Raw genomic sequence first — 24,052 nt, forward strand, 5'->3', positions numbered from 1 at the left:
AATTAATAGATATTGATTAATTAAACTAGTTTTATTCCAGGAGTAGTTACAAACAATTTCGGGATAAGAATCAGAAAAATCAAATTTCAATTTCGCGCTATGAAAATGCACTTCGTTCATATCAGCTGATTTCGGAACACAGCCTTTTATTTGTCAAGTATAACCTGAATTGTCCATTGAGAGACATGCAAGAGTGTCTTTTAAAACTTGCATTTCATTCATTAATTTATTGTTAAATTTTCACTTTGTTGTTGTGAATTGTGCGTACATCATTATTAAATGCATTGAATATATTTAAGTGTATTGAGGCGGTGGCTTGTGCAGTTTCATCTAAAAAGCATAATTTAAAGTGGTATGTATACTTTTCCTTCAGATTGTTTATTTTAAAGCTAAATTGATAAAGAGTATTCTAAAAAAGAAGTGCAAAGAGAAGAAAATATAGAAGTATTTATATAATGGGTAATTATATACAATCGATATTTCAGTTTCCACTTAATTTTATTTTCAAATTGTATATTCAATTTTATCAAATTATATTTCTATATATATGTATATATAGTGTATAATTTTTTAAATATATCTATTAGCTTTACTTGATTGTAATAATAACATGATATAAAATATTGCTCTCTTCTTCCATGAATTAAAATGCTTGAAACTGATTTAAGGAATTAAGAGCAACAAAAGTTGTTATGAAATGCTTATCATGACAATAAATATGATGATATAGAAAGAACTTTTTTTTCGTAAGGAAATATGGCATATATCTTTATCTATTTCTTCTTGGTATGTGTTTTGTAGAAAATGGTAGATATAAAAAGTAATTCTCCTATCGTTGGAGAAAGTGATTCACATTACGAGTCAAGAATACGAGCAAATAGTTCTGGTACAGGAACGTCGACGCCGTCATCCTTTTCTGATTATATGACAGGAGAAGCAGATGATAGCTCTGACAGCAAGGGAACTATTCCATTCAGTCTAAAATCAGTGGAAACTATGCTCTCATTATCCAAAGTATACAAAATAATATTTGAATAAAGTCAAATCTCTAATTGATAAATTAATGTATATAAAAAGAGGTGAAATTTGTCAAACATCTATTTTAATTAATTATCAGTATATATCTTTTGATTAAAGAATGGTTAAATTTATTTAATTGACATTATTTTATTATAAATGAAAAATGAAGGAACTAACACAAATTACCTTCTCGTTTAGGATGCTTCCGAAGAGGATCTTAAAGAAATGGTACACAAGTGTAAGTTGATGGTGCTGGAGAGTGCCGAGTGTTCAGATGAGCGTAAATGGCTTGTTCGACGCCTAATCGAGTTACGTTTACGCGCGCAGGAGTTGCGCGAGACCTCGGACGAGAATCTTTTCGAAACTTGTGTGATTCTTGGGCATCACTTCGTGCCTCAAAAATACCACATCACCACATCTGGTCCGGTTTACTGCGATCACTGTAGCGGAGCAATCTGGGCGATGCTGCAATCGTGGTATATGTGCAGCGGTAAATGTTAAACAATTTAGCATGCCTCGATCATATTGATTAATGAACACTAATATCTATATATATTGTATATATATATATATATATATATATATATCAATGTAGATGTTGAGTTAATAGAATTAATGAATAACTGCAAATCTTGTTATATCTTGCTATATCTTGACGATTATTATGAAGATGTGATATTTTTAATTTCAGATTGCAAATTTAGTTGCCACTGGAAGTGTCTGAACAACGTGTGCCGTGTTTGCGTACATGTAATCGCCAGCGAAGCCGGCGGTTACACCCATACGAAAGATATCTGTCCAGAGCAAGGCCTTTCGAAACAGAGCTACCGTTGTGCAGAATGCAAAGTGAGAATAACATTTAGTAAGTATTCGATGACTTTAGATTACAAGAGAGTCAGATCAATATTTTGCTAATAATAGATAGATAAAATAAACAGATTGTCTATTTGTTGTTTATTTTATACATCTGCTTATTACTTCGTTTATTAATAATTGCGCGCGGAGATATCCTATGAGATAATAATAGTAAGTATATTGTTGTCTTCTTGCAAGCTTTCTCAAAAGGATTATCGCTATCTTGTTTCGGCAGTTCGTTTAAGCATACAGGTATTTGAGATATTAATATCTTTACATTAACAACGTTATCACAAATGCATATACATTATCACTTTGATGCAACTTCTTTATAACTCCGTTTTCATGTTTTGCTTCAATCTTTTATCACATGTAATTGTATTAGGAAAACTTTTGTAAAATTTATCGATGATAGTAATAGAATTTTCTGTTAAATCAACCTTACATCAAGTATTTACATTTCCTGTAAACATATTTTTGTTGAATTGCATAATATTTATGATTATGTACAATTTGTTAATGAAGAAATAACGGTTTTAGAGTCGGCGTGGGTAGAGCCGCGACTTTGTGACTATAGCGGTCTGTATTACTGTCAGAGATGCCATTGGAATACAGCTATGGTTATTCCTGCGAGAGTGATCAGAAACTGGGATATGGAACCGCGTCTGGTGTCCCGCGCCGCGGCACAGCTTCTTATGCTCTTGGAGGATCGTTCTGTATTGCCGTTGGAAGAATTAAATCCGAAACTCTTCACTCTGGTTCCGGATCTGTCGCTCGTAAAGGTGAGGCCCATTGTGTATGTACAATATATATCTGAAATATATACAAAAAGAATGCTTCGTTCAAGAGATATTGTCTTCTTAAGGTATAGGAATATAGGAATAAATAATGTCGAAATAATCTAGGTTTATTCTATTTATTGCTTTACAGTAACAAAAATTTAATTATTAAACGTTTTGTTCAAAATGATGGCCTCCACCTCGGAAACAAGCATTACACCTATCGATGAGAAAACAAGTGGCTGATTGATATTGTATGTTTGTAATTTCTTCGCATGCTTACAATATTTTCCGTCTTAGCTTTGTTTGCAATGTAAACACAAGCCTGTCAATGATCTTCGATTTTCAAAACAAAAAGAAGAAACATATTGACATTATTCATTTCTATAATTCTGTAATTTTAAATTCATATCTCAAATTTGGCCGTATAACCCAGGAATACCCTATATATATACTTAGATTAATAAAATCAACTTAAAAGTAACTATAGATAAATGTTAATTTTAGATTAAATATATTTTTTTTATATCTTTGATATAAAATTGTGAAGGATTTAAATGATGTATTTGCAATATTTCGTGATTACAATATACAATATATCAAACTATTAGTTATACTTCTCTGCAATAAATATGGTAACTTTAATCTGAGAATATTTGTATTTTAAATAATAATGTGACGAAAACTGCGCGAAAGAATTAATAAATTGATAATATCTATATGTATATTCAGATGCAAAGATTAAATCAAATTTTAATTGATTAAATTGTAGCGAATGCGAGGGGAAATGCAAATGATGAAGAGATACTTGGTTCTGTGCTTAGACGCTTGTGCTCAAGGATTACCGTGGAAAATCGGGTTGCGCACGCATATGATTGAGAATTCAGGTAACTATTCCATCAAGGATCTCATCGATCTTCAGAGTGGCATTCTTCTGGATGAACTTCGGGCCGCATATGATACGATGCATGCGCATATTACGCAGCAATGCGAGCTCTGTAAAGCAAGGTAACCATTTATCCTTTCATATCGATACAACTCAGTTTTTATGTCTAATTCATATATTAAAATCTTTGTTGCCAACTATTTTTGAATTTAATATGTAGAATAATATTTGTGGAATTTTTCTCTTTATTTTATAGTCGGTATCTTAAAACGTCTATGTTTCTAGTATCTTAAAAATTTCAATTTTAATTATTGTCTATAAGAAAATATTCGACCTCGACATAACTCAATCTTTATGCCGAATTCATTTGTAAAGACTTAGAACTACTAGAATAATAGGTGTAGAATTTCTTACAAAAAGTGTATTCAATTATTGATATAAGAGCTAATTTAAAGATGTTACAACGTTTCTCAGGGGACACTTATGCGAGATATGCAGCAATGACGAGATCATTTATCCGTGGGACGCGAGCTCGATTATCTGTTTGCAGTGTTCGGCGGTGCATCATCGCGTTTGCTGGGCTAAACGCAACCATTGCTGTCCACGTTGCGCGCGTTTGCAAAAACGTCACGCTTTACAGGGAGAGGATACTGCCGAAGACTGTAATACAGACGAAACCGCGGACTCTTGAATGACAGTATGAAATGCAGCAAAGCATTGTAGAATATGATTTGTATAATCGTGTAACGATTTATATTTAGTACCTGTTATTTTTTTTAAGCAGATCGAAGCAATTTTAGTCTTTTTTTATATATATATATCCATCACTGCATATATTAAGGGTTGTATAACATCTACTTGCGCTATTTTGTAATGTACGGTCTAATTACTGAGGTTATTAAATAAATGTATTTACATTTATTGCGTCTTTTAATAGTCGATATATATTCGTCGCATTTTTTTGATAGTTTTTTTAATGCGCGAAGTACCGGAAATGTATTTTACGTACACAAATAGCGTAATCGTTCATACACGCTGCGTGTTAACGATTAATTATGATGTTATATTTCTATTTTCTGCACAGAGAAGAATGCTGATAATAAATCATCCGGGATATTGTACAAATGTGTAATGCGTATCATTTTATCACATAATGATCTAAAGGATAAACAAAGAAAAGGAAAGATAAACATGAAGTCCATGCTAAATTCACCTATTGTCAATATACATCGTCGTTATTTACTCGAGCCTTTACACTTTTGCTACTTGTATACTTATTTAGATAATGTGACATGATATATGCTAGTAAAATTTTTTTGACTGTGTTCTTGACATTTGCACAAGTGTTAAATGACACTATTCTATTTATCGCAGCGAATTGTACATGCGATTGGTTTTGTTTGGTAGATGTACCGGCGGTATTTAAGTGAAGTGTCAAGTTGCTGGAACCAGTTCTTGTCATCATTTAATCGTAGCGAGGTAAGCGAACGCAACGTGTGCTACTACAATGCGCAAATTTTCGCAAATAGATTAATAAATATCGAGAAGGTTTCGTCTTTTCAGGACAAGTCTTGAAGAATCTTTCCAAAACTTATTAATTTATTTGACGGATAATATATTATACTTAATTTATTTCATGTTTTTTATATTAATTTATTTTTTGTTTGTTAAAGCATTTTGATACAAGATTGATATTTTATATTATATATTTTTTCTAATTTTTTCTATTTTATATTATATTCTTTTGTATTCTATTTTGCGTTAATAGCTTCTATATTAAATTCATTTTCAATAATTATATTAATTATTAATAAATAGTTTATTAATAATTATATATAATTATGATAAATAGTTTATTAATAATTATATATAATTATGATAAATAGTTTATTAATAATTATATATAATTATGATAAATTATTAGCTATTTATATCTTGTGTGTGAAAAAATATCGTTTTGTTTTTCCGCTTCTCGCAATGAAATTAATTAGAACACACACAACGTCGAATATTAATTAGTTAGATTTGAAACATCGTTAAAACATCTTCACACTTTGTTAATTTATATTATTTATTTTCAATAAATACATCTCCCTCATAAACAATTAAAGGAAGATTAGATATATGTATATTATTGTAAAAAAACTTTGTCTGAAATATTTTTACATATCATATTCCCATCTGTAAATAAGGTTCCGATCATTAAGATTTCCATTATAGACAATATACTATAGCTGTATTCCAAAATTCACTACTAGTACTGGAAATCTATAGTTTATGTAATGTATATTATAGATTTCCAGTACTGGTAATGAATTTTGAAACATGGCCTATCATTTGTATTGTAATGTCTTAGAAATAACAAGAAATATTAAAAGTTAAGTTTATTTTATCTTTAAATTCATCTTTTCTCGATTTGTTAGTCATATACAATATATAGCAACGTATGCATCGTGTTTATTAAGAGGATGCTATCGTTCTATTCTTATTAATTTTAGGTGAATAGATAACACGATGTCACGTATTTGCCTATTCGTACTTTTCCTCATCCTGAGCATTGGTGTACGATTCGGTGATTGCGAAAATAACACCATTTACGGAGATGATATAAATTGCGTAAAGAGCGTACCTGGTTTGGACAAAACTCGTTTATCATCTCTTGAAAAGATTATAAAAAGGCTGAATCTACCCATAGATGCTATCGACGGTATTATTAAGAGAAACAATAGGAACAGCAATATATTGCGAGGATCCTTCAGCAACGTCTTCGAAAAAGTTAAAGATCATGGTATTATTTTTCCAGGTAATTCAATCATTCCATAATACAAGAAAATTCGCAGAAAAAACACTGCAAATATTAAAAGCGAATATTTGAGGAGAAAAAAAACTTTCTGATATAGAGCATTATTTTATTAAAAATAAATATTTTATTAAATATCTGCACATACAAATATATAGAATATCTTGTTAATATTTAGGATTACCGAATCTGTTTTCAATATTTTGCCAATATCTTTTTTACAAAAAAATATTCTTTGAATTTATTTTATGTATTAAAAATATTCTTATACCCAGTGAAAGTTTTTATGACGCTATCAATTATGACAGAGTTTTTTAAATGAAAGAATATTACCTAAAAATATGACGGTTTTACGATCTTTTTATGTAGAGTCTTTAATTCTCGATTTTTATTTCTATTTTTATTAGCAGATTAGAAATGAACCAAAAAAAAAAAAAAAAAACTATTCGCTGCAGTACATACGAACGGATATAATTATTGAAGCTGATATATATCTGTAACGCGCGCGCACATCAAAATATATTTTTATTCTTTTAAGCTCGCGTTTCTAAAAAAATATAATGTTATAATTATTAAAATTGATAAAATGGAATACATAAGTATAAAAATGAAGTCACGGAAATTTTTTCGCAAGATTCAATTATAAAATATTAGAAAACCTTTACTCTTTGGCAGTCTCATAAAATTTAATTTAAAATGTGCAAATGTGAGTCTTCCTTCGCAGATAGAAAAAGAGAAAAATACTAACAATAATTATTTATTGGAATAGAAAGTTACAGTAAACGAGACATTAGGAACAAATATTTGCAAAGTTCCTAATATTAGAAACATGAAATTAATTTAAAAATTTTTTTAAAAATAAATTTCTCACATGTTTTTTTACCGCGATTAATAATTCTATAATTAAAGTAACGATATTGAGAGAAAAATAAAAAATAAAATTTTAATTACGAATTATAAAATATATACACAGACATCCCTGCCTTCAACATTTACATTATTTAAATTCAGATTAATTATGTTGGATCAATTATATACGGATAAATGAATATTTTGTATAATTGATTAAATTTATTTAAAGGTCATAGATATTTATGTTAATTGATGGTATGTGATACGATCACGCGTGAAATGCTTACAAAATATAGAAATATTAGAATTAAATTCTACATTCTAAATAAAATAGCAATACTATATTAAAGCAATTTTTACACATATGTGGAATTAGTATATTTATTAGATAGAATAAATATTAATTGTAAAAAAAGTATAAACGAGCTTTGAGAGATACATTTTGATCATTGCATACGTTGAAAAGAAGTTATTGTATTGCAAGTCATTGTAAAGACTTGTTGGAAAATTCCATGATAATAATAAAAAACATTGGATAGAATAATCGGTTACTGATATACATGATGTATATTCAAGGATTTTTTCAATAAATCTTTTTCCCTTTTTGTATGCAATCAGATATTGCCGTAAATACAATCAAACATGTATAAAACCAAACTATATAACTTTCGCAATTTACTTTTTTATGTCAAAAAATGTTTGGGCTAAATGCAATTAAATATTTTAAATTCTTTTTCTTATTATTACATTGATTTATGAATTTATAGATATCTTTTAAAAAATTTGAGATAGATAAGTTATACATAATACAAAATTTATTTCTTTTTATCAGTTACATATATTCCTGCAATAATGATCATTCGATTAATATTTTACTCACTATTCTCTTGCTCCTGCATTAGAAATTTATCACTTATCAAAAACATAAAACAAAGTGCATACGTACTTCTGAATCTTATAAAAAAAGAATTAATTATGTTACTATTGTTGATTAGAATTTTTTTGCTGTCGTTTTTTTTTATCTTGCAATGATCATACTTGTTAGGAACATTCTGGTGCGGCGGTGGAGATATCGCCGAAAACGAAAGCGACCTCGGCCGTTTCAACAAGACGGATACCTGTTGCAGGGCGCATGATAACTGTAAGAACAATATATTGGCCGATGACACAGAAGTCAATCTCATAAATAATGGTATTTTCACGAGGTAATTAAATGCAAGAGATAATTCGAGCATTACTTCCAACACTTATTGTGTTGAACATTCATATTTAGCATCATCTGAAAGAAATGTTATATGTATAACTTTATTTATGTATGACATGTATATATAAAAATCTACCAGTATGTAAGTTTTCTTATCAAATCATATATTTTACATATCATCCTTTTTCATAAAATGATAGATTTGTTTGATTAACGTTAGCTTTATCAATAATTTTTCATTAATTTCTTCTTTGTCAAATTGTTGTAATTTTTTTGACAATAGATCAGCTTGCTCCTGCGATCGCGAGTTCTACAAATGCCTGAAGAAAGCTGACAACATAATTTCTAAAACTATCGGAGATACATATTTCAATATATTGCAACCGCAATGCTTCGAATGTATATGCCCGATAGATGGTTGCCAGTAAGACAAATTTAAAAGATAAATAATAATAATAATGGAAATAATTTCACGTAGAATATATTAATATTAGAAGCTTATTTCAATTTTTTTGAATGTTTGCATTAGACATCTTAAAATATAATGTAAATTTAAACTAAGTTTTATATAAAAACAAATTTTTTCAGGCCTGATGATGATACGGCTTGTAAAAATCACTGCGAGAAGTACGGATGGTTTGATAATTCCAAGTTTTAGTTAATCATAACAAGTGATTCGATATTGGCGAAGTAAAGAAAGAGATCCTTGCATATATTTAATCGTGTACGTAAGATTTTAAAGAATCCTCGTACTTTTGTAGTTTGTTATTCTTGACATATAATCATATAACAGTTCGTTATTCGTAACATAACGATTACAGATTTAAAAAATTTATCATTTTTTAAATGAAAATCAGTTTTTAACCAGCCAGTTATCAGTTTCAATATTAACCAGTTTTAAATAACAATTAAAATTAACAAGAGAGAGTTAATCTAAGAGATTAATCTAATTTATTTGAGAGGCTTATTGCACACGCTTTACTCTAAATTTATGTTATACGATATGCAGTAGTGTGTATATCATAATACCCACAATTATATTTTGTGAAAGCAACAGAATTTTATCATCGTAAAGACTTATTCACATTCTTTATATATCCAACTTTTTAAATTAAATCCTTTATTAATGACGCTAATATACTTAATTCAGAATTGCTACATGGTTTATTAATAATAATTGCATAATGCCATTACACGATTGCTAAATATCATTTATTCTATTATTATACAATATAATTTTATTACATGTTGATGTTAACAATTATTTAATAATCAAGAGCTTGTATGTGAGAAAATTATGTTAATATAAAAATCGTTCGGTAATAATATTGAATAGATTATCGCTTAACAAATTTCGACTGTATTTTTTGGCGGTACGCCTCTTTTAATTACATGCGGAATTGTTTTTGGAACCATACTGAAAAAATTAAGGAACATATATATACATACAAAAATAATAAAAATAAGTTAAAAAATAAAACTGAAATAAAAAATAAAGTATAAAGACAGTTTATAATATTTTATTATATTTAAAACTTACGTGATGCAATCGATAATTGGACACACGGATAGACAAAGTGTACATCCGGTGCAGTCGTCTGTTACTTTGGGAATGTGGGTGTCAGGATCAAAGATGATCGCTTGATATCCGGAATCTGCGCAAGCCATGTAACATTTGCCGCAATTTATGCACATATCCTGAAAAGAAGAGCAATTATGTAGATGCGTGAGACAGATCTTAATATTAGGAGAATGATTATAATTTATTATTTTACGTACATCGTCAATCAAAGCAATTACTTGCTTCTTGTTATCCAATTCTCTGTAGCTGCCAATGTGTACTAACGCTTTGCCGATTATGTCTTTGACAGTGGGTACCGGCGTAATTGGTCTTGGGGTGGGTCTTGTTACTGTCATGACTTTATCCAAAGGATTCGAATTAGCTTTCAACTCGGCTATCTTTTGTTCGCGCAGTTTTTGGTATGCGCCAAAATACGGTATATTCTAATATAAAAGTTTTTAGATTTGAGGTAAAAGTATTGTAAAATATACAAGCTTAATAAATACACGTTATCGTAATAAAAGAAAGTACGCGTTATCATAATTTAAATATTTTAATAGAAATTATTAATTTTATTATTACATACATATAAAATATAATTCATTAATTTATTAATTTTATATTAATATTATTTCGAAAACAAAGAGAGGTATAACTATTTCTTAATCAAAACTTTATGTTTAAAATTTAATATCTGTAACTTTTTAATTTATCTTTGATTAAATTTGCTTTTGCTTACGTTGACATTTATCGAAAATTTGACAAATGATTGATAATACTTACTTTACCAAGAGCATGTTGCAAGAAAACAGGCTTGCCTTTTTGATGTTTTTTTATCGTTGGGCTCTGACCGTCCCAGTCCTTCATCTGTGGTAGACTTTTCAAGTATAATAACGCTTTTAAGCCGGTTACGTAATCATCTATCACAGTGAAGTCTTGATTCTGAATGGCACTGCAAATCTATGTACAATATTAAATATTTGATTACAAAATTGCAATGTAATGTTTAAAGCGAAAAATTTATATTTTAATTTATTTTTGATGAATAATATTTAAAATTATCGAGAGCTCCCTCGACATTTAAATTTACAATTTAAATTTAGTTTGAAATTTGTATTGAATTTTTCTCGGATACTTTTTACATCAAAATATATTTTCCCGATAATTTTGACGAATTATCAACGTTAATCAATAAGAACATCGGATAAAAAAGTTTATTATCGTTGAATTTTTCATTGTATTTTTTTTATTATCTACTCTTAATTAGTTCTTTTTTTGGAATTGCTCTGATGTTTTGTGCGCTAATTATTTTAAGTTGATAAGAGAGTAGTGGAAGACAGTGAATAAAATGAAGAGGAAAAAGAGATGGAAGCACGCTATACCTGGATGACCGATGCACCGCAATGCAAAAACTGCAAAGCGACATCGGCTGAGTCGACACCTCCGGCGCCAAGTATTGGAAAACCTGGAAGATGCTTCGAGATCGTCGAGATAGCCCTCAGAGCTTGGGGCCTGGTAGCGTTTCCCGACATCCCGCCGTACGTTGTGGACTTATTAAACCCTACCGCTGGCCATGGAGTCGCATCAGCGTGAAGTCCCATTAATCCTGATACCGTATTAATGGCGGTAACGCCATCGGCTTTACCTATATTAAATATTAATTATTATCTAATTATTAATTAATTATTAAAATTTCTAATATATGTGAATTTTTATAAAAATTTGACTACATTGAAAGTTTTGTAGTTATATAAAGTTGCTTTAAATATTTGATATTATTTTAAGAAAATAAAATATTTAAATAATTGTAATATAATTCTTGTTTCTGCAACGTTACGATTTATTTTTACATATAACGATATAATTTGATGTAAATTTCAGAATAATTTGTATTACCCTCATAAGCTGCCTTGGCAATCGATAGAATATCGGTGATGTTGGGCGTCAATTTTATAAAGAAAGGTATCTTGACGGCTTCGCGAACCCATCTGGAGATGTTTCTAACTAATCCAGGATCCTGAAAAAAAATCAGTTTTATTTTTTATCCGTTTATACTTTAAGCCTGAATATAAAAAAACAGGCACACACAAACCTGTCCACAGGCCAGACCCATACCAGACTCGCCCATACCATGAGGACATGATAGATTTAATTCCAAGCCGTCAGAACCTGCTGCTTCCGCTTTTCTCGCCAGTTCCGTCCAATCGGCTCTGTTATACGTGCACATAATGCTCGCGATAACAATCTGTGCAAAAATATATAATAAAATCTGATAAATAAAAGATTTATAAAACATTAACAATTTAGTTAAAATTCTTTTAATTTTATTATTATAATTCTATTAAAAATTAAAATTGTTAATTCAGCGAACAGCTGACACCGTTAACAGTGTATACCTTTGAAGGAAAATCTTGTTTCAGTTCCGTGATACTGCGGCACCAGTAATCGGCGGTTTTCTCGGATATCAGTTCGATATTCAAGAAGCTACCCTGCTCGGGTCCATAATGATGACGGGAGGTTGTACCTTTGATGATGCGCGGAGATACGTTGGTGACGAGATCCTGAGAAGAAATATTAAAAACATGAAGTTAGAATTAAAATATACATGTCGTTTTTAACTTGACTACTCTTTGATGAAATACTTTATCCAAGGAGAAGGTTTTCGTGACAGCGAAGGCCCAGCCCGCTTCGAAAGCACGTCGGATCATCGCGCTGGTGGTGCAAGGTGGCGCGGAAGCCAGACCAAAAGGATTCTCGAATTTTAGCCCACACATTTCAATGCTTAAGTCAACGTCATCGATAGCGGTATGAAATTTCGGTAATTGCGGAGTTTCCAGTACTGTCAAGCCGTAAGATTCCTACATGATAATCGAACCATGGAAAAGCAGTCAAATCGAGAACATAAATTTGAAATGACGAATAAAATATGAAATAAAAATTTAGGCAAGTAAAATTTTATTTATTGTATTTTTTGTGAATTTATCGAAATAAGATATTTGTAAAATAATTATAAATTTATTTTTATTATTTTAAATTATTGTTATATTATTACATTAATAATAATAGAGCTATATTTATTCAGAATTCGACAAAAAAAATCCACGCTTTTGTGTGGATATTTCTTGAAGAGTTTAGATTTTATAATTAATGGAGAGAGATATTGTATTAACTGAAGATATACCTGTATGTATTTGTGAATATACCAAGCGGCTGTCTTTCCGTCGTTCACGGATTCTACAGTTGTTTGAGCGACACCAGCAAGATCTCCTCCACAGAACACACCTGATACCGAGGTCATCATCGTATTCTCATCAACTTCCGGCAAATTCCAGCTGTTCATCTTAAGTGGCGCCATGGCATTCTTCACTGTTTTCATCATAAAGATTTTTTTTTAATTGCTACGATTTTCTCTTGCTTCTCTTTGTTTATTTAATTTATGATACTGATACATTATTATTATTTTTATACACTAAGAGGGAGAGATTTTTATGATATTACATTAATATTTTAGCCGAATATAATATTATCACTCACCAGCAGGATTGTATAATTCTGATCCAAAAGCCGAAATTACAAAGTCCGCTTTTAACACGAACTTTTGTTCTTCATCTTCTATCCATTCGCCTTTCTCGTTTTGTTCGGTTCTGCAAAATTCGATTGCAAAAATCCTTCCATTGCGAAGAATGACTCGGTTTGGCGATTGGAAAGGTATAAATTCGCACTTCTCTTCCTTTGCAAGATCCATCTGAGAACAATTTTAAAGTCTCAAATTTTGCTACCAAATATATGTGTGTTCTAAAGTTTAAATTCTTAAAAAATAAAAATGTTTAAATTACAATTTTTGCATTTTCAGATTAGAGTTTAAATAATGGAAGATTACCTCTTCTGGAACAGCTCGTACGTTGGTGAAGCCTTTCCGAAAGACGACAAAGACCTTTCGGGCTCCACACCGGAGAGCGGAAGTGGCACAATCGAAAGCAGTATCTCCCGCACCGAGGACAATCACGTTGCCGCGAAGAGACGGAAGTTCCTGGTTACTCTTGCAAGCGCACATTCCCGGCTTGCTACCTTTCGCGACGGCGGGCAGGAAGCTCTTTGAGGTAAAAAAGCCCATTTCCAGCGTGAGATTTTCGAAGATCGGTATATTCTTCGGCTCGGGTAATCCGATTCCTAAAAAAATTGCTTTATATCCGGCATCTTGAAGAGTCTAAAAAATTTGTAAATTTATTTATAATTTAAAAATGATAGATAACAAATCTCTCTATAAACTTTCAAATTAATTTTACTTGTATTGTCAAATCATTTTCAGATAACGATCTTCCTAATTCGATCTTCACTCCTAGATCCCTAACGAGATCCACTTCGAAATTGACAACGTCATACGGAAGTCTATATTGCGGTATTTCGGAGGAACTTAATCCGCCTATATATTTTTCTTTCTCAAAGATCGTAATATCGTCATAACCGAATCGGGCGAGAAATGTCGCGCATGAAAGAGAAGCTGGTCCACATCCGAGCAGGGCGATCTTCGTGTTTGCATGAGGTACTGTTTGATCGGGTATTCTAATTTGAGAAATATTCATCTGCTTGAAAACCTGAAAAAATGTATGAACGTATAAGCTACAAATTACATCCATTATTTAACCATTTCACATATACACAAAGCTAATTATATATTATTTAAAATACATATAAAAAATTAAGTAATATATGATAGATTCTATTATTGCATATCTTAAGCAAAAAATTAGAAAAATATTAAATCAAATTTCCATAGTACAAAATTTAGAATTTAGAAATCGAGAAATTTTATATGCAAAATATTTAATTATTTTAATTAAGATGTTATAAGAGCATTATTAAATTATTTCGTTTTATTGATGTTATATCACAAATTATCGAATTAAATATTACTACTAAATAATACTGCATACATCCATTGCGAAGTGTTGAAGACCGCCGATGTTGATGGGTCCTTCCTCGGTTGCATAAAGGTTGCATCCGCCCACACAAAGGTCGCTCGTCGGGCAAACCATGCCGCAGGTAAGTCCAAGAGGATTGTCCGACAGGATTGCCTTGGCCGCACCATAGTAATTCTTGTTGGAGATGGAAGTAATGAAAGACTTGATATCTAATTGTGTAGGGCAAGATTTTTGACAAGGTGCATCAGCGCACTTCAAACAACGCGCAGCTTCCCTCAATGCTCCGCGCTCGCTCAAAGTAGTATGCTTGATATCGTCGAAATTCTTTGTCAAAGACACGCAACTCTGAGAGAGGGAAAAGAAAAATCTATATAAAGAAATCGGGAAGAAAAGAAAAATCAAGATACAAAAATCAATGAAATATTCTTTGCATTATAACATATTTCATAAATTTTAAAAAATTATAAAAATATAAATATATCTTACAGGATATATTGTTAAGAATTACATATTATAATTAACATTAGTTTTATCAATTAATCCTCTTTATAAAATACCTATATGTATTCAATAAACGCTTTCTTGTTCTTGATCAAGATAAAAAAATATAATTTGATTTAGATATTAAAATATTTTATTAAATTAATTTTTATGTGATCTGTTAAATTTATTTTTTGTTATATTTTCTACTACGTAAAAACTATTCGATATAATTGAAAAGTACGATGAGAATTTAATGTAATTACACAATAGTTGTTAACAATATAAGAAAATATATAACGACAGATAATCTTATCAGTGGAAATTTTTTTATCTAATCTAGATATTTTTTAAATTATTTTATTAGGATATACAGAAAGTATTAAAATATACATATATTTTATATAATTATATTCCACGATATGAATTATAGAATATAACGATATAATGTACGATATAAATTGTATATATATATATATATGTATAATTTACCGTTTTATTTCAATCAAGCTACGAGAATAATTATTTATCAATTTTATCAAAGTAATTGATTCAATTTAAACAACTTACATCACATTTCTCGTGAACGTTTCTTTTCCAGTGCTGCTTGTTTTGCTTGGTCAACGCCGATGGCAAGAGATTTGCATAATATTTGGACTTTGGATTAATGCTCAATATATTCTAAAAGATATAATTCGCCCTTAGTTAAGAAAAATACCAGAAACATGTTATCATAGTTTCCGTTAATATAGTATAGTTCTAATAGTATAGTTCTTCTTTTTTCAAGAAATAAATAAAAGTTGCTTGAAAGATATCTTTATTTTGGAGATAAAAATAATAATTATAAAATAATGTCATATTTACAAAAATATATAAAAAATCTTTATAATTATTCTCTGTGAATACAAAAAGATATATAAAGAAAAAGTATATAAAGATAAAGAAAGAAAATAAAAAGAAGAATTTAGAAAAAAATTTTAGAACAAAATAGAAAATTATACATTGTAATTGATAATATCCATAAATATGAAAAATAAGAATAAGATAAAAATTACGTAATTTATTTGCAGAAAAAAAAATTTTTTTAAAGCTGAATTTTTTTTCCTGGGGCCCAAAAGAAAACGGTTTCGACATTAATCTGATAACATTCTAATCATTCAGAGTTTCAGATATCTTCCCGATTTTTCCGAGTCCCAGATCCTCTCCCGTCTTTTAGGAAATTTTAAATTTTGGAAATAATTAGGAAATCATTAGGAAATGATTTAATTTTACATCATCATTATTCACGTCGAAAATGCGTACTTACTTCGATATCAGGGACATCTTTGCTCAATATGATCGACGATAGTGATGCCATTCTTCAGAGCGTATACGAAATTACATAGAGTTTTATGCAACAGCTTTATGCACACATACACACACACACAGTGGATCGACAGCGGAAAAACCGGTATAGTATAAGGAGTTAAATTGCGATAAGTTTGCAAAGTGACAGGTAACTGAAGCAACTTGCCTCGAGTTTACCTGCTACAAATATCGAGATTCTTGGTCACGCGACAATTCACTTCGACATTTGCGTTTATACTGCTGTGTTGAATGCTGAGTCTGATTGTGAGTAACCACCACTCCTGATCCCTCACTATATGAATTATGACTACGCAGCTTGAGATAATCTTTATAAAAGTATTTAGAACATACGAGCTTAATTGATATAAAGTATAATTTATATTATATTTTATCTTATAATATTTTTAACATTGTTTATTATATCTAGAATTTTTATGTCTGTATCTAGAATGATAAAAAACTGATTTTTCCATAGGAAAACCCGAATATATTCACGCGTTAATATTATTCCATTCCATTTATATTTTGTATATAAAAGCAATTTATTTAAAAAAAAAAAATATTAAAAAAACAAATTTTTGAGATTTTGATTTAAGAAAAATTTATATTTATTAGATTTATGCTTTACTTATTTAAAAGTTTCTTGATAATATAAAAATAACTATATTATTATCGTTATCTCAATAAATTGTCTCAATATCACATATAGCTGTCACAATAGATCACGAGGAAATACTGTTTGCTTCGCATTGTCTTATTTCGTAAAATTACAAAGGGACTTATTGCTATACACACAGATAAATTGCTTTCGTAATTGCGCGTAATAACCCTGATAAGGCTTACGATTTACAAATAGTATGCGTGCATGATGAAAGTGGAGCGTTCCGATTGATTATAAAGCCAGCGTTACATCACGCTATAATTTGTATTGTGAAGATTTCATGGAATTTCAAATTAGAGGATTTCGATTGTTTCTCTCAAATTAGAGGATTCCGTCTACTATTACAGGAGCTTCCCAGTTCGATTGATTCAAAGGTACAATGGATTTTCGATTGACTATCGTATATTGTACCTCTTCGTCTCAGTGAATTATTACGAACGTTGAAGCAATTTTCTTAAACATAAAAAATACGTAACATAAGATTACACAAATATATATAAATTACACGAACACGGTTTTTTAAGCAATTAATATTTTACTTGTAATTAATTTGTAAATTATAAAATATTTGTAATTTAAAAACAAAATTAATATCCGTACGTGGAATTCCTGTGAAAATATCACAAGTTTTGATTGAAATTATTCAATATGAGAAAATAAAATAAATTAAATTAACGATCAAAGAGCAATAGTGATTGTGATGTATATATAAAGGAATATAAAAAAACTATATACAGAGAGTAAATTTATGTTCGTAAAATATTAATAAAAAAATACAATAATTGCCATCAAATTAAACTGTAGGTATTCATGACTTGCTGTTATTCAATTGGAAAATGACAAAAGAACGAAGAACAATCGAGCCGAATTTTCACTTGACGGTGAGCCTATCAATCATCTACTTTTTGGGAACCTGGCCACCACATGCGAGCAAATACCGGATTTTATATCTGCTCTATACCGTCTTCAGCTTTATTTTCCTTTTGGGTATATTGCTTGCCGCCGAGATAGCAAATGTAATCGCCAACCGGGGAGATATGTCGAAAATCATTGCATTTGCGACCATAATGATGACGAATTCCATTCACGCTTCCAAGGTCAATGCAATTATTTTTAATTATGATTTTCATGTCTAGTAGAAAGCATATAAAACGATAAACGACTCAATTACATATACATATATACACATATAGACTCATTGTCAGTAATAAATCTATGCTCTTTTTCTCTTATATCATATCTTTATCCGTTTATACAAGAAAAAAATAATTCAAAGGATCATTTTTGTGTGTAAAACTTTTGTACAATTATAGATTATAAGCATTAATTTGCTCGAGAAAATATGAGAGAAATAGGCATATAGGCATTAAATAATTATGTATATTTATATATAATTTACACATAAATAATTTTTAGAACAATGAATAAGAGAAATAATATAATCTTTGTATTTTTTTATTTATATTATCTTAAATATGATGTATTTTCATTCATTCTTCATTCAATCTTAATTACATCTTGATTATATGTACAAATATCAATATTTATAGTTTTCTTTTTATGTTTATGTTATTAAGCGATAATAATTGTAAATTACAATTTTCTAATTTTTCTATATTTAAAAACTAATTATTTTAATCGATTTTAAATGTATATCTAGTATCAAATATAGAACGAAATCAAGGTGCGATGGTGGTGTAATGGTTAGCATAGTTGCCTTCCAAGCAGTTGATCCGGGTTCGATTCCCGGCCATCGCACACCTCTTTTTTTTGTATTCTTTCTAATATCTTATATATGTGATAAAATCATTTAAATGATTGTGATAAAATTTTTTAAATGTATTCATTTCTTTCTATTAATTTTTACTGTCGACTGCTGCCAATCGCAGGTTGGCAAAAAATGGAGTGAGTACGCGTTTTTACGAATTAACATTCTCCCATCATACAAATATTTTTGTGCTTGTAACTTATAATTTTATTAGTGTAATTATAATACATTTTGTTAGTAATATTTATAAAAAATGTTTATAAACATTTTTAAATTTTTTATCTAATTTCTATTGATTTATAATATCTTTAGGTGATTATCTTTCTTTGTCGTCAAAAACGGATACGGGCTCTCCTGGACATAGCCAACAGTCCCGCATTCAGTCGCCACGATAAAAAGAATCAGGACCTGCTTATAAGCTATACGTGGAAAGGTATTTTTCACCACGCGGTTTATCAGAGCTTTGGCGCGATAGCAGTCTTCTGCTGGGGTATCACTCCAATTACCGATCTGATTGCCGGTCGTTCACGTCAGTTGCCCATGGAAGGATGGTATCCTTATAATGTAACAAGAACGCCGGCATTCGAGATTACTGCAGGACATCAGGGCATCGCGATCATAATCGCTTGCTTCCATAATGTAGCATTAGACACGCTGATCACGGGTTTAATCACGGTCGCCTGTTGTCAATTGGCAATCTTAGAGCGAAATATTATTTCGATAGATATGGGAAAAAGCATGCAGAATGATAAGGACAAATCATCGTTTCTCGCCGAAGGGAAAGTCTTGTCTTATCAGCAACTTAGACGATGCATTATCCACAACAATATGATATTTCTGTAAGTCAAAAAATATTTTTAAAAAGATGGACAAATATTATTATAAAATTTAACATATGAATACATTTTCAAAATTATATTAAATTGTGTAAAGAGATATGCACAATAAGAGATTCAAAAATTATGATTTATGTTGTGTGACTATTATATGCAGAATATTTAATATTAAAATCGGATAATTTATTACAGATTTAATGACCGTAAATTTATTTTACCATAATTATCAAAAATAAAAGAATCAATTAAATCAATTATTGGGCAACTGAACTTTCTTCCAAATAATTAGTTTTTTTTTATTTACAGTTTCACGAGGGAGATTCAAGACATTTTTAGTACCATTATCTTTTTTCAATTTCTCTCGAACTGTATTATCATTTGCCTCATTGCTTTCAACGTATCACAGGTAGATCTAATTTGTTTCAATTGGCCTGCATATGCTCAGTCTCAATTGATCCGTTGTGCTACAGATGAAAGTTTATATCCCAGCAGTGTTAATCGGTTTGGTAACATACATGTGTTGCATGACGTACCAGATATTCATTTTCTGCTGGCACGGTAATGAGCTACATCTCCATGTGAGTATTTAAACCGATTTTCGCGATTAAGTGCAAAAGAAACACACATGATTTTTAGAGTACACGTATAGTAACGGCCGCGTATTCGAGCAACTGGTTCTCCAATACTGAAGAATTTAAACGCAGCCTGCAAATCATAATGATGAGGGCTCATCGTCCATTTACTTTGAGCGCCGGCAATATTATGCTACTGTCATTGGATACTTTTGTAGAGGTTCGCGTTTTGTTAAAGATCTTAAGATATTTAAAATAATATTCGTTCTCTAAAGAAAATCCACTAATCATATTAAAACTACATTCTCTTTTTTTTTTTAAATCTGGTAAAGCATAAACGTCAATTAATCTTCAATTGCATGATTCAGAAATTTATATCTTAATTTCTTAATAGTAAAATATATACACATTAAGATTTTTTTAGATTGATTTTAAATATTTTATCCAAACCTAATTCTGAGATTGCTTTAAATTTTAAATAATTAACATTTTTAATTATTTATAATAAAATTAATAATTTTCGTGTATTTTAGATATTACGGATGTCCTATTCGATTTTTACAGTACTTCAAGGTTCTACTATCTAATGATGAATTCATCATTGACATTAAATTTTGTAGCTACATTCTGTTTTCTTTAAATTACACGAGTTTCAAAGAATTATTAATATCTTAATTTTATTTAACATTATATATATCACACTCTGTATAAAAATATGTAAAAGTGTTGTATATAAAAATATTTTTTTATGATTTGTCTATGTATATAATTATAAATCATTATTATCATCACAGTAAACGATAAAAAATTATTAATCTTGTTTGTTTAGCATTGATGAATTTTCTGCATATTACTTTTTTTTATTATTTCGCGGTGTTTATCCCGTTTAACGTTATTAAACGTCGAAAAAATTTAGTAGATCAGCCTTTTCAGTTGATTATAGCGTTTCTATCATCACAGCAATGCCTTGACCGCCGCCAATACAAGCGGAACCGATAGCAAACTTTCCGGCCTTTCGTCTTCTGCAAAAAAAAATATATATATATATATATATAAAATACTCCTATTAACAAAAATATATATAGCTTACAAATGTACCTAAGTTCGTGCACCAAATGAGCGGTGATCCTGCTACCCGAAGCCGCCAATGGATGTCCCACGGCAATAGCACCACCGTCCACGTTCAATTTATTCAAATCGAGATTAAGATCTTTTGCACAGGCCAAAGTCTGTGCTCCAAATGCCTCATTGATCTGAAGAAAATGATGTAATTAATGCACAGGAATGGTAAATATGAATATATTATATTATTCATTATTTTTCACGTTATTTATTTTTACACTTTCATGTTAAAAATGTTATTTAATGAGATAAAATTAAAATTAAAAATCTCACCTCAACCAATTCTATGTCATCGAGTGTTTTGCCTGTAAGTTTAAGCAAGTTCTTGATTGCGGGTGCAGGACCAATTCCCATTATACTTGGTTCTACGCCAACAATGCTGTATCCAACCAAACGCGCCAATGGTTTTAAGCCTTCTGTCTTGACAGCTTCTTCGCTTGCTAAAATAACAACGCCGGCACCATCACAGATACCCTAAAGAAAAATGAGAATGTAATTAAATTAATTAAAATCTGAAAGACAATATAGTTTATAGTATACACAAATATTGCTTTACATATTAAAAGAATTAAAAGAAAATGCAGCATACCGATGCGGAAGCAGCTGTGACTAATCCATCTTTTTGGAAAACTGGTTTTAGTTTAGTAAGACTTTCTATTGTCGTTTGCGGACGCGGATGTTCGTCCACATTGACAACTGTATCCTGTTTCTTAATTTTCACTTGCACAGGCGCTATTTCTTCATTAAAACGACCCGCATCGTTGGCTGTAATATGTTCATTTTTTTTCTATTAGACACTCTTAAGTTGGAGGAACTGTATTTAATAATGAATTAGAGATTCTATTCTATTTTCATTTATTTACTCTTTGGTAAATACAATAAATAAAATTTTATATTAAATAGAATACTATATTGATCTTTACCAGTTTTCCAGCGCTGCTGACTGCTCAAGGCAAACTGGTCAACCTCTTCCCTCTTTAAATTGTATTGAGCACCGAGTTTCTCCGCAGTCAAACCCATTGGCAAATTGCAATAGGTATCAAGTAATCCAAGCCAGAGTGAGTCTTCAAAATCAAATTTCTGACCCAAAACAGTTCCATAACGAATGTTTCTCACAACAAAAGGAGTTTGGCTCATATTTTCTGCACCACCCGTTAAGACAATCTTTGATTCTCCTGTTAAAATGTTCTGCAAAAAATTATATGTTGCTGTAATAACATTAATTTCTGTACTATTTTTTTACATTTATATATTTATAATTGCAATCTTTATTTTATATATTTTTAGAATTATATATTAATTTCTCTATAAAATTTGATATTGTACTAATATTCTTCTATTTTTACAAATTTAATATTTTTAAAAAATTATATAATCAACCAACCTGAGCTCCATTAATAATTGATTGAAAACCAGAACCACATAATCTATTTACACCAAATGCTGGTCTTTGCAACGGAATTCCTGATTTCAATAAAACATGCCTTGCTAGGAAACCTCCATCGGAAGATGATGACTATGAAATGAAAGTTAGAGGTATGTCAATTCGTAAGAATTGCAAAAGGATTCATAATTGTCAATTGTTGTAACGTGCACAACACTTACTACCAAGACATGTCCAAATATAACACTGTCTATCTTCTCTGGTTTTAGACCTGCTGCCTGAATTGCAGCGGTTGATGCAACAATTGACAAATCAGTTGCGCTTTTATTCACAAACATGCCACCCATTGTACCAAATGGGGTGCGCTTTGCAGCAACAATAAAAACACCTATAAAAAATTTCAATATCCTATAAATTAACAAGATAGCAAAACAGTTTACATATATATCTTTAGTTTTCTTTTAAAAAAATTAAGAAGTGCAATTAAAATAGACTTATTCTACCTAAAACAAATATACTCTATCTAAAACATGATTATTCACTTATTTTTAAAAATACAAAGTGTTAACAAAACACGATTTTAAGAGTTCTATTTTTAAATTGCGCATATTTAAACTTCGCGATTGTTTGCGAAAAGATTCTTTCATGCTATCAATAATATATATTATAAAATAAAATAAAAAGTATTTTTTCTCGCACGCGATTCACATATATATACCTTTTGTTACGACGGACATCGTGACAAGACACTTCCTCTTTTCTACAAATTTCTAGGACGCAATACCACCAGATTGGCGAGACACTTGGAGCTGTTCTAACTGGAATCTGATGAAAACGATGATATATTTACTTGTGACAGGGTCAAAGTCTGTCTGTGTAATTAATAATCAGTTGGTTTATCGAAGTATGTGCTACATCATGGATGGATCAGGAGAGGGGATCTGCATTTCTCTCTCACCTTCTTATCATATACGATCTCACACATGCATACGTATTTTGTACA

The 24,052-nt window shown here is 30.1% G+C and overlaps 5 protein-coding genes, 1 long non-coding RNA gene and 1 other non-coding gene across 14 annotated transcripts; 5 read left to right on the top strand and 2 right to left on the bottom strand.

Annotated features, from left to right (window-relative positions):
* The first annotated feature begins 24 nt into the window (after positions 1-24).
* Def8 (differentially expressed in FDCP 8 homolog) lies at positions 25-6,126 on the top strand. Of its 3 annotated transcripts, XM_070294254.1 has the most exons (10): positions 28-352; positions 802-1,014; positions 1,219-1,510; positions 1,712-1,882; positions 2,074-2,127; positions 2,416-2,657; positions 3,427-3,662; positions 4,015-4,237; positions 4,948-5,019; positions 6,039-6,057. In XM_070294254.1, the coding sequence occupies exons 2-8, from the start codon at positions 805-807 to the stop codon at positions 4,229-4,231; spliced, it is 1,422 nt and encodes a 473-aa protein (XP_070150355.1). In that variant the 5' UTR covers positions 28-352; positions 802-804; the 3' UTR covers positions 4,232-4,237; positions 4,948-5,019; positions 6,039-6,057. The 3 variants fall into 3 exon arrangements, with proteins under 3 accessions (XP_070150373.1, XP_070150355.1, XP_070150364.1); XM_070294272.1 differs by lacking the exon at positions 4,015-4,237 and having other exon boundaries at positions 25-352; positions 6,039-6,126; XM_070294263.1 differs by lacking the exon at positions 2,074-2,127 and having other exon boundaries at positions 38-352; positions 4,015-5,019; positions 6,039-6,065.
* LOC138939031 (phospholipase A2-like) lies at positions 6,055-9,054 on the top strand. Its single transcript, XM_070306497.1, has 4 exons — positions 6,055-6,343; positions 8,238-8,397; positions 8,680-8,820; positions 8,985-9,054. The coding sequence occupies exons 1-4, from the start codon at positions 6,055-6,057 to the stop codon at positions 9,052-9,054; spliced, it is 660 nt and encodes a 219-aa protein (XP_070162598.1).
* Positions 9,055-9,601: 547 nt separating this feature from the next.
* On the bottom strand, positions 9,602-16,995 carry Su(r) (dihydropyrimidine dehydrogenase su(r)). The gene is made up of 16 exons (XM_070294238.1): positions 16,666-16,995; positions 15,930-16,040; positions 14,892-15,224; positions 14,244-14,552; positions 13,838-14,164; positions 13,492-13,702; positions 13,139-13,323; positions 12,600-12,815; positions 12,354-12,518; positions 12,050-12,202; positions 11,854-11,974; positions 11,340-11,602; positions 10,741-10,917; positions 10,176-10,400; positions 9,937-10,094; positions 9,602-9,813 (listed from the first exon to the last, which is right to left on the bottom strand). The coding sequence occupies exons 1-16, from the start codon at positions 16,714-16,716 to the stop codon at positions 9,741-9,743; spliced, it is 3,078 nt and encodes a 1,025-aa protein (XP_070150339.1). The 5' UTR covers positions 16,717-16,995; the 3' UTR covers positions 9,602-9,740.
* LOC138932461 (uncharacterized) lies at positions 11,014-15,450 on the top strand. 2 transcript variants are annotated; one of them, XR_011446776.1, is made up of 4 exons: positions 11,014-14,057; positions 14,267-14,500; positions 14,905-15,000; positions 15,101-15,450. It is a non-coding gene; the product is annotated as an uncharacterized lncRNA (long non-coding RNA). The 2 variants fall into 2 exon arrangements; XR_011446775.1 differs by having other exon boundaries at positions 14,905-15,450.
* Positions 16,445-21,240, top strand: LOC138932426 (odorant receptor Or1). 4 transcript variants are annotated; one of them, XM_070294285.1, is made up of 8 exons: positions 16,445-16,970; positions 17,563-17,741; positions 18,172-18,464; positions 19,448-19,974; positions 20,278-20,377; positions 20,442-20,549; positions 20,608-20,763; positions 21,077-21,240. In XM_070294285.1, exons 3-8 carry the CDS (start codon positions 18,204-18,206, stop codon positions 21,128-21,130), a joined length of 1,206 nt encoding a protein of 401 aa, XP_070150386.1. In that variant the 5' UTR covers positions 16,445-16,970; positions 17,563-17,741; positions 18,172-18,203; the 3' UTR covers positions 21,131-21,240. The 4 variants fall into 4 exon arrangements, with proteins under 4 accessions (XP_070150386.1, XP_070150402.1, XP_070150410.1 ...); XM_070294301.1 differs by lacking the exons at positions 16,445-16,970; positions 20,608-20,763 and having other exon boundaries at positions 17,450-17,741; XM_070294309.1 differs by lacking the exons at positions 16,445-16,970; positions 21,077-21,240 and having other exon boundaries at positions 17,450-17,741; positions 20,442-20,529; positions 20,608-20,753.
* Yip2 (yippee interacting protein 2) lies at positions 18,946-23,964 on the bottom strand. 2 transcript variants are annotated; one of them, XM_070294331.1, is made up of 8 exons: positions 23,768-23,964; positions 23,271-23,437; positions 23,050-23,181; positions 22,589-22,853; positions 22,255-22,430; positions 21,939-22,139; positions 21,642-21,796; positions 18,946-19,972 (listed from the first exon to the last, which is right to left on the bottom strand). In XM_070294331.1, the coding sequence occupies exons 1-8, from the start codon at positions 23,784-23,786 to the stop codon at positions 19,930-19,932; spliced, it is 1,158 nt and encodes a 385-aa protein (XP_070150432.1). In that variant the 5' UTR covers positions 23,787-23,964; the 3' UTR covers positions 18,946-19,929. The 2 variants fall into 2 exon arrangements, with proteins under 2 accessions (XP_070150432.1, XP_070150423.1); XM_070294322.1 differs by lacking the exon at positions 18,946-19,972 and adding an exon at positions 21,193-21,565 and having other exon boundaries at positions 23,768-23,960.
* Trnag-ucc (transfer RNA glycine (anticodon UCC)) lies at positions 19,054-19,125 on the top strand. Its single transcript has one exon. It is a non-coding gene; the product is annotated as a tRNA-Gly (tRNA).
* Positions 23,965-24,052: the final 88 nt, after the last annotated feature.

This window comes from Polyergus mexicanus, unplaced genomic scaffold, assembly GCF_030449975.1.
Source record: "Polyergus mexicanus isolate NDT 795.1 unplaced genomic scaffold, iyPolMexi1.0 SCAF_1, whole genome shotgun sequence".
NCBI classification, from domain to species: domain Eukaryota; kingdom Metazoa; phylum Arthropoda; class Insecta; order Hymenoptera; family Formicidae; genus Polyergus; species Polyergus mexicanus.

Excerpts from the sequence above, each read along its gene's own strand:
- Yip2 (XM_070294322.1), bottom strand. Across the intron at positions 22,140-22,254 it reads TCACAGCTGCTTCCGCATCG|GGTATCTGTGATGGTGCCGG; the intron begins GTATGCTGCATT and ends ATTTTTCTTTAG. Across the intron at positions 21,566-21,641 it reads CATTTGGTGCACGAACTTAG|AAGACGAAAGGCCGGAAAGT; the intron begins GTACATTTGTAA and ends TTTTTTTTGCAG.
- LOC138939031 (XM_070306497.1), top strand. The coding sequence starts at position 6,055 with ATGTCACGTATTTGCCTATTCGTACTTTTCCTCATCCTGAGCATTGGT. Across the intron at positions 6,344-8,237 it reads TCATGGTATTATTTTTCCAG|GAACATTCTGGTGCGGCGGT; the intron begins GTAATTCAATCA and ends CATACTTGTTAG. Across the intron at positions 8,821-8,984 it reads TGCCCGATAGATGGTTGCCA|GCCTGATGATGATACGGCTT; the intron begins GTAAGACAAATT and ends AAATTTTTTCAG.
- Def8 (XM_070294254.1), top strand. The coding sequence starts at position 805 with ATGGTAGATATAAAAAGTAATTCTCCTATCGTTGGAGAAAGTGATTCA. Across the intron at positions 1,015-1,218 it reads CTATGCTCTCATTATCCAAA|GATGCTTCCGAAGAGGATCT; the intron begins GTATACAAAATA and ends CTTCTCGTTTAG. Across the intron at positions 2,128-2,415 it reads CAGTTCGTTTAAGCATACAG|AGTCGGCGTGGGTAGAGCCG; the intron begins GTATTTGAGATA and ends TAACGGTTTTAG.
- LOC138932426 (XM_070294285.1), top strand. The coding sequence starts at position 18,204 with ATGACAAAAGAACGAAGAACAATCGAGCCGAATTTTCACTTGACGGTG. Across the intron at positions 20,378-20,441 it reads TTGCTTTCAACGTATCACAG|ATGAAAGTTTATATCCCAGC; the intron begins GTAGATCTAATT and ends GTTGTGCTACAG. Across the intron at positions 20,764-21,076 it reads CATTGGATACTTTTGTAGAG|ATATTACGGATGTCCTATTC; the intron begins GTTCGCGTTTTG and ends CGTGTATTTTAG.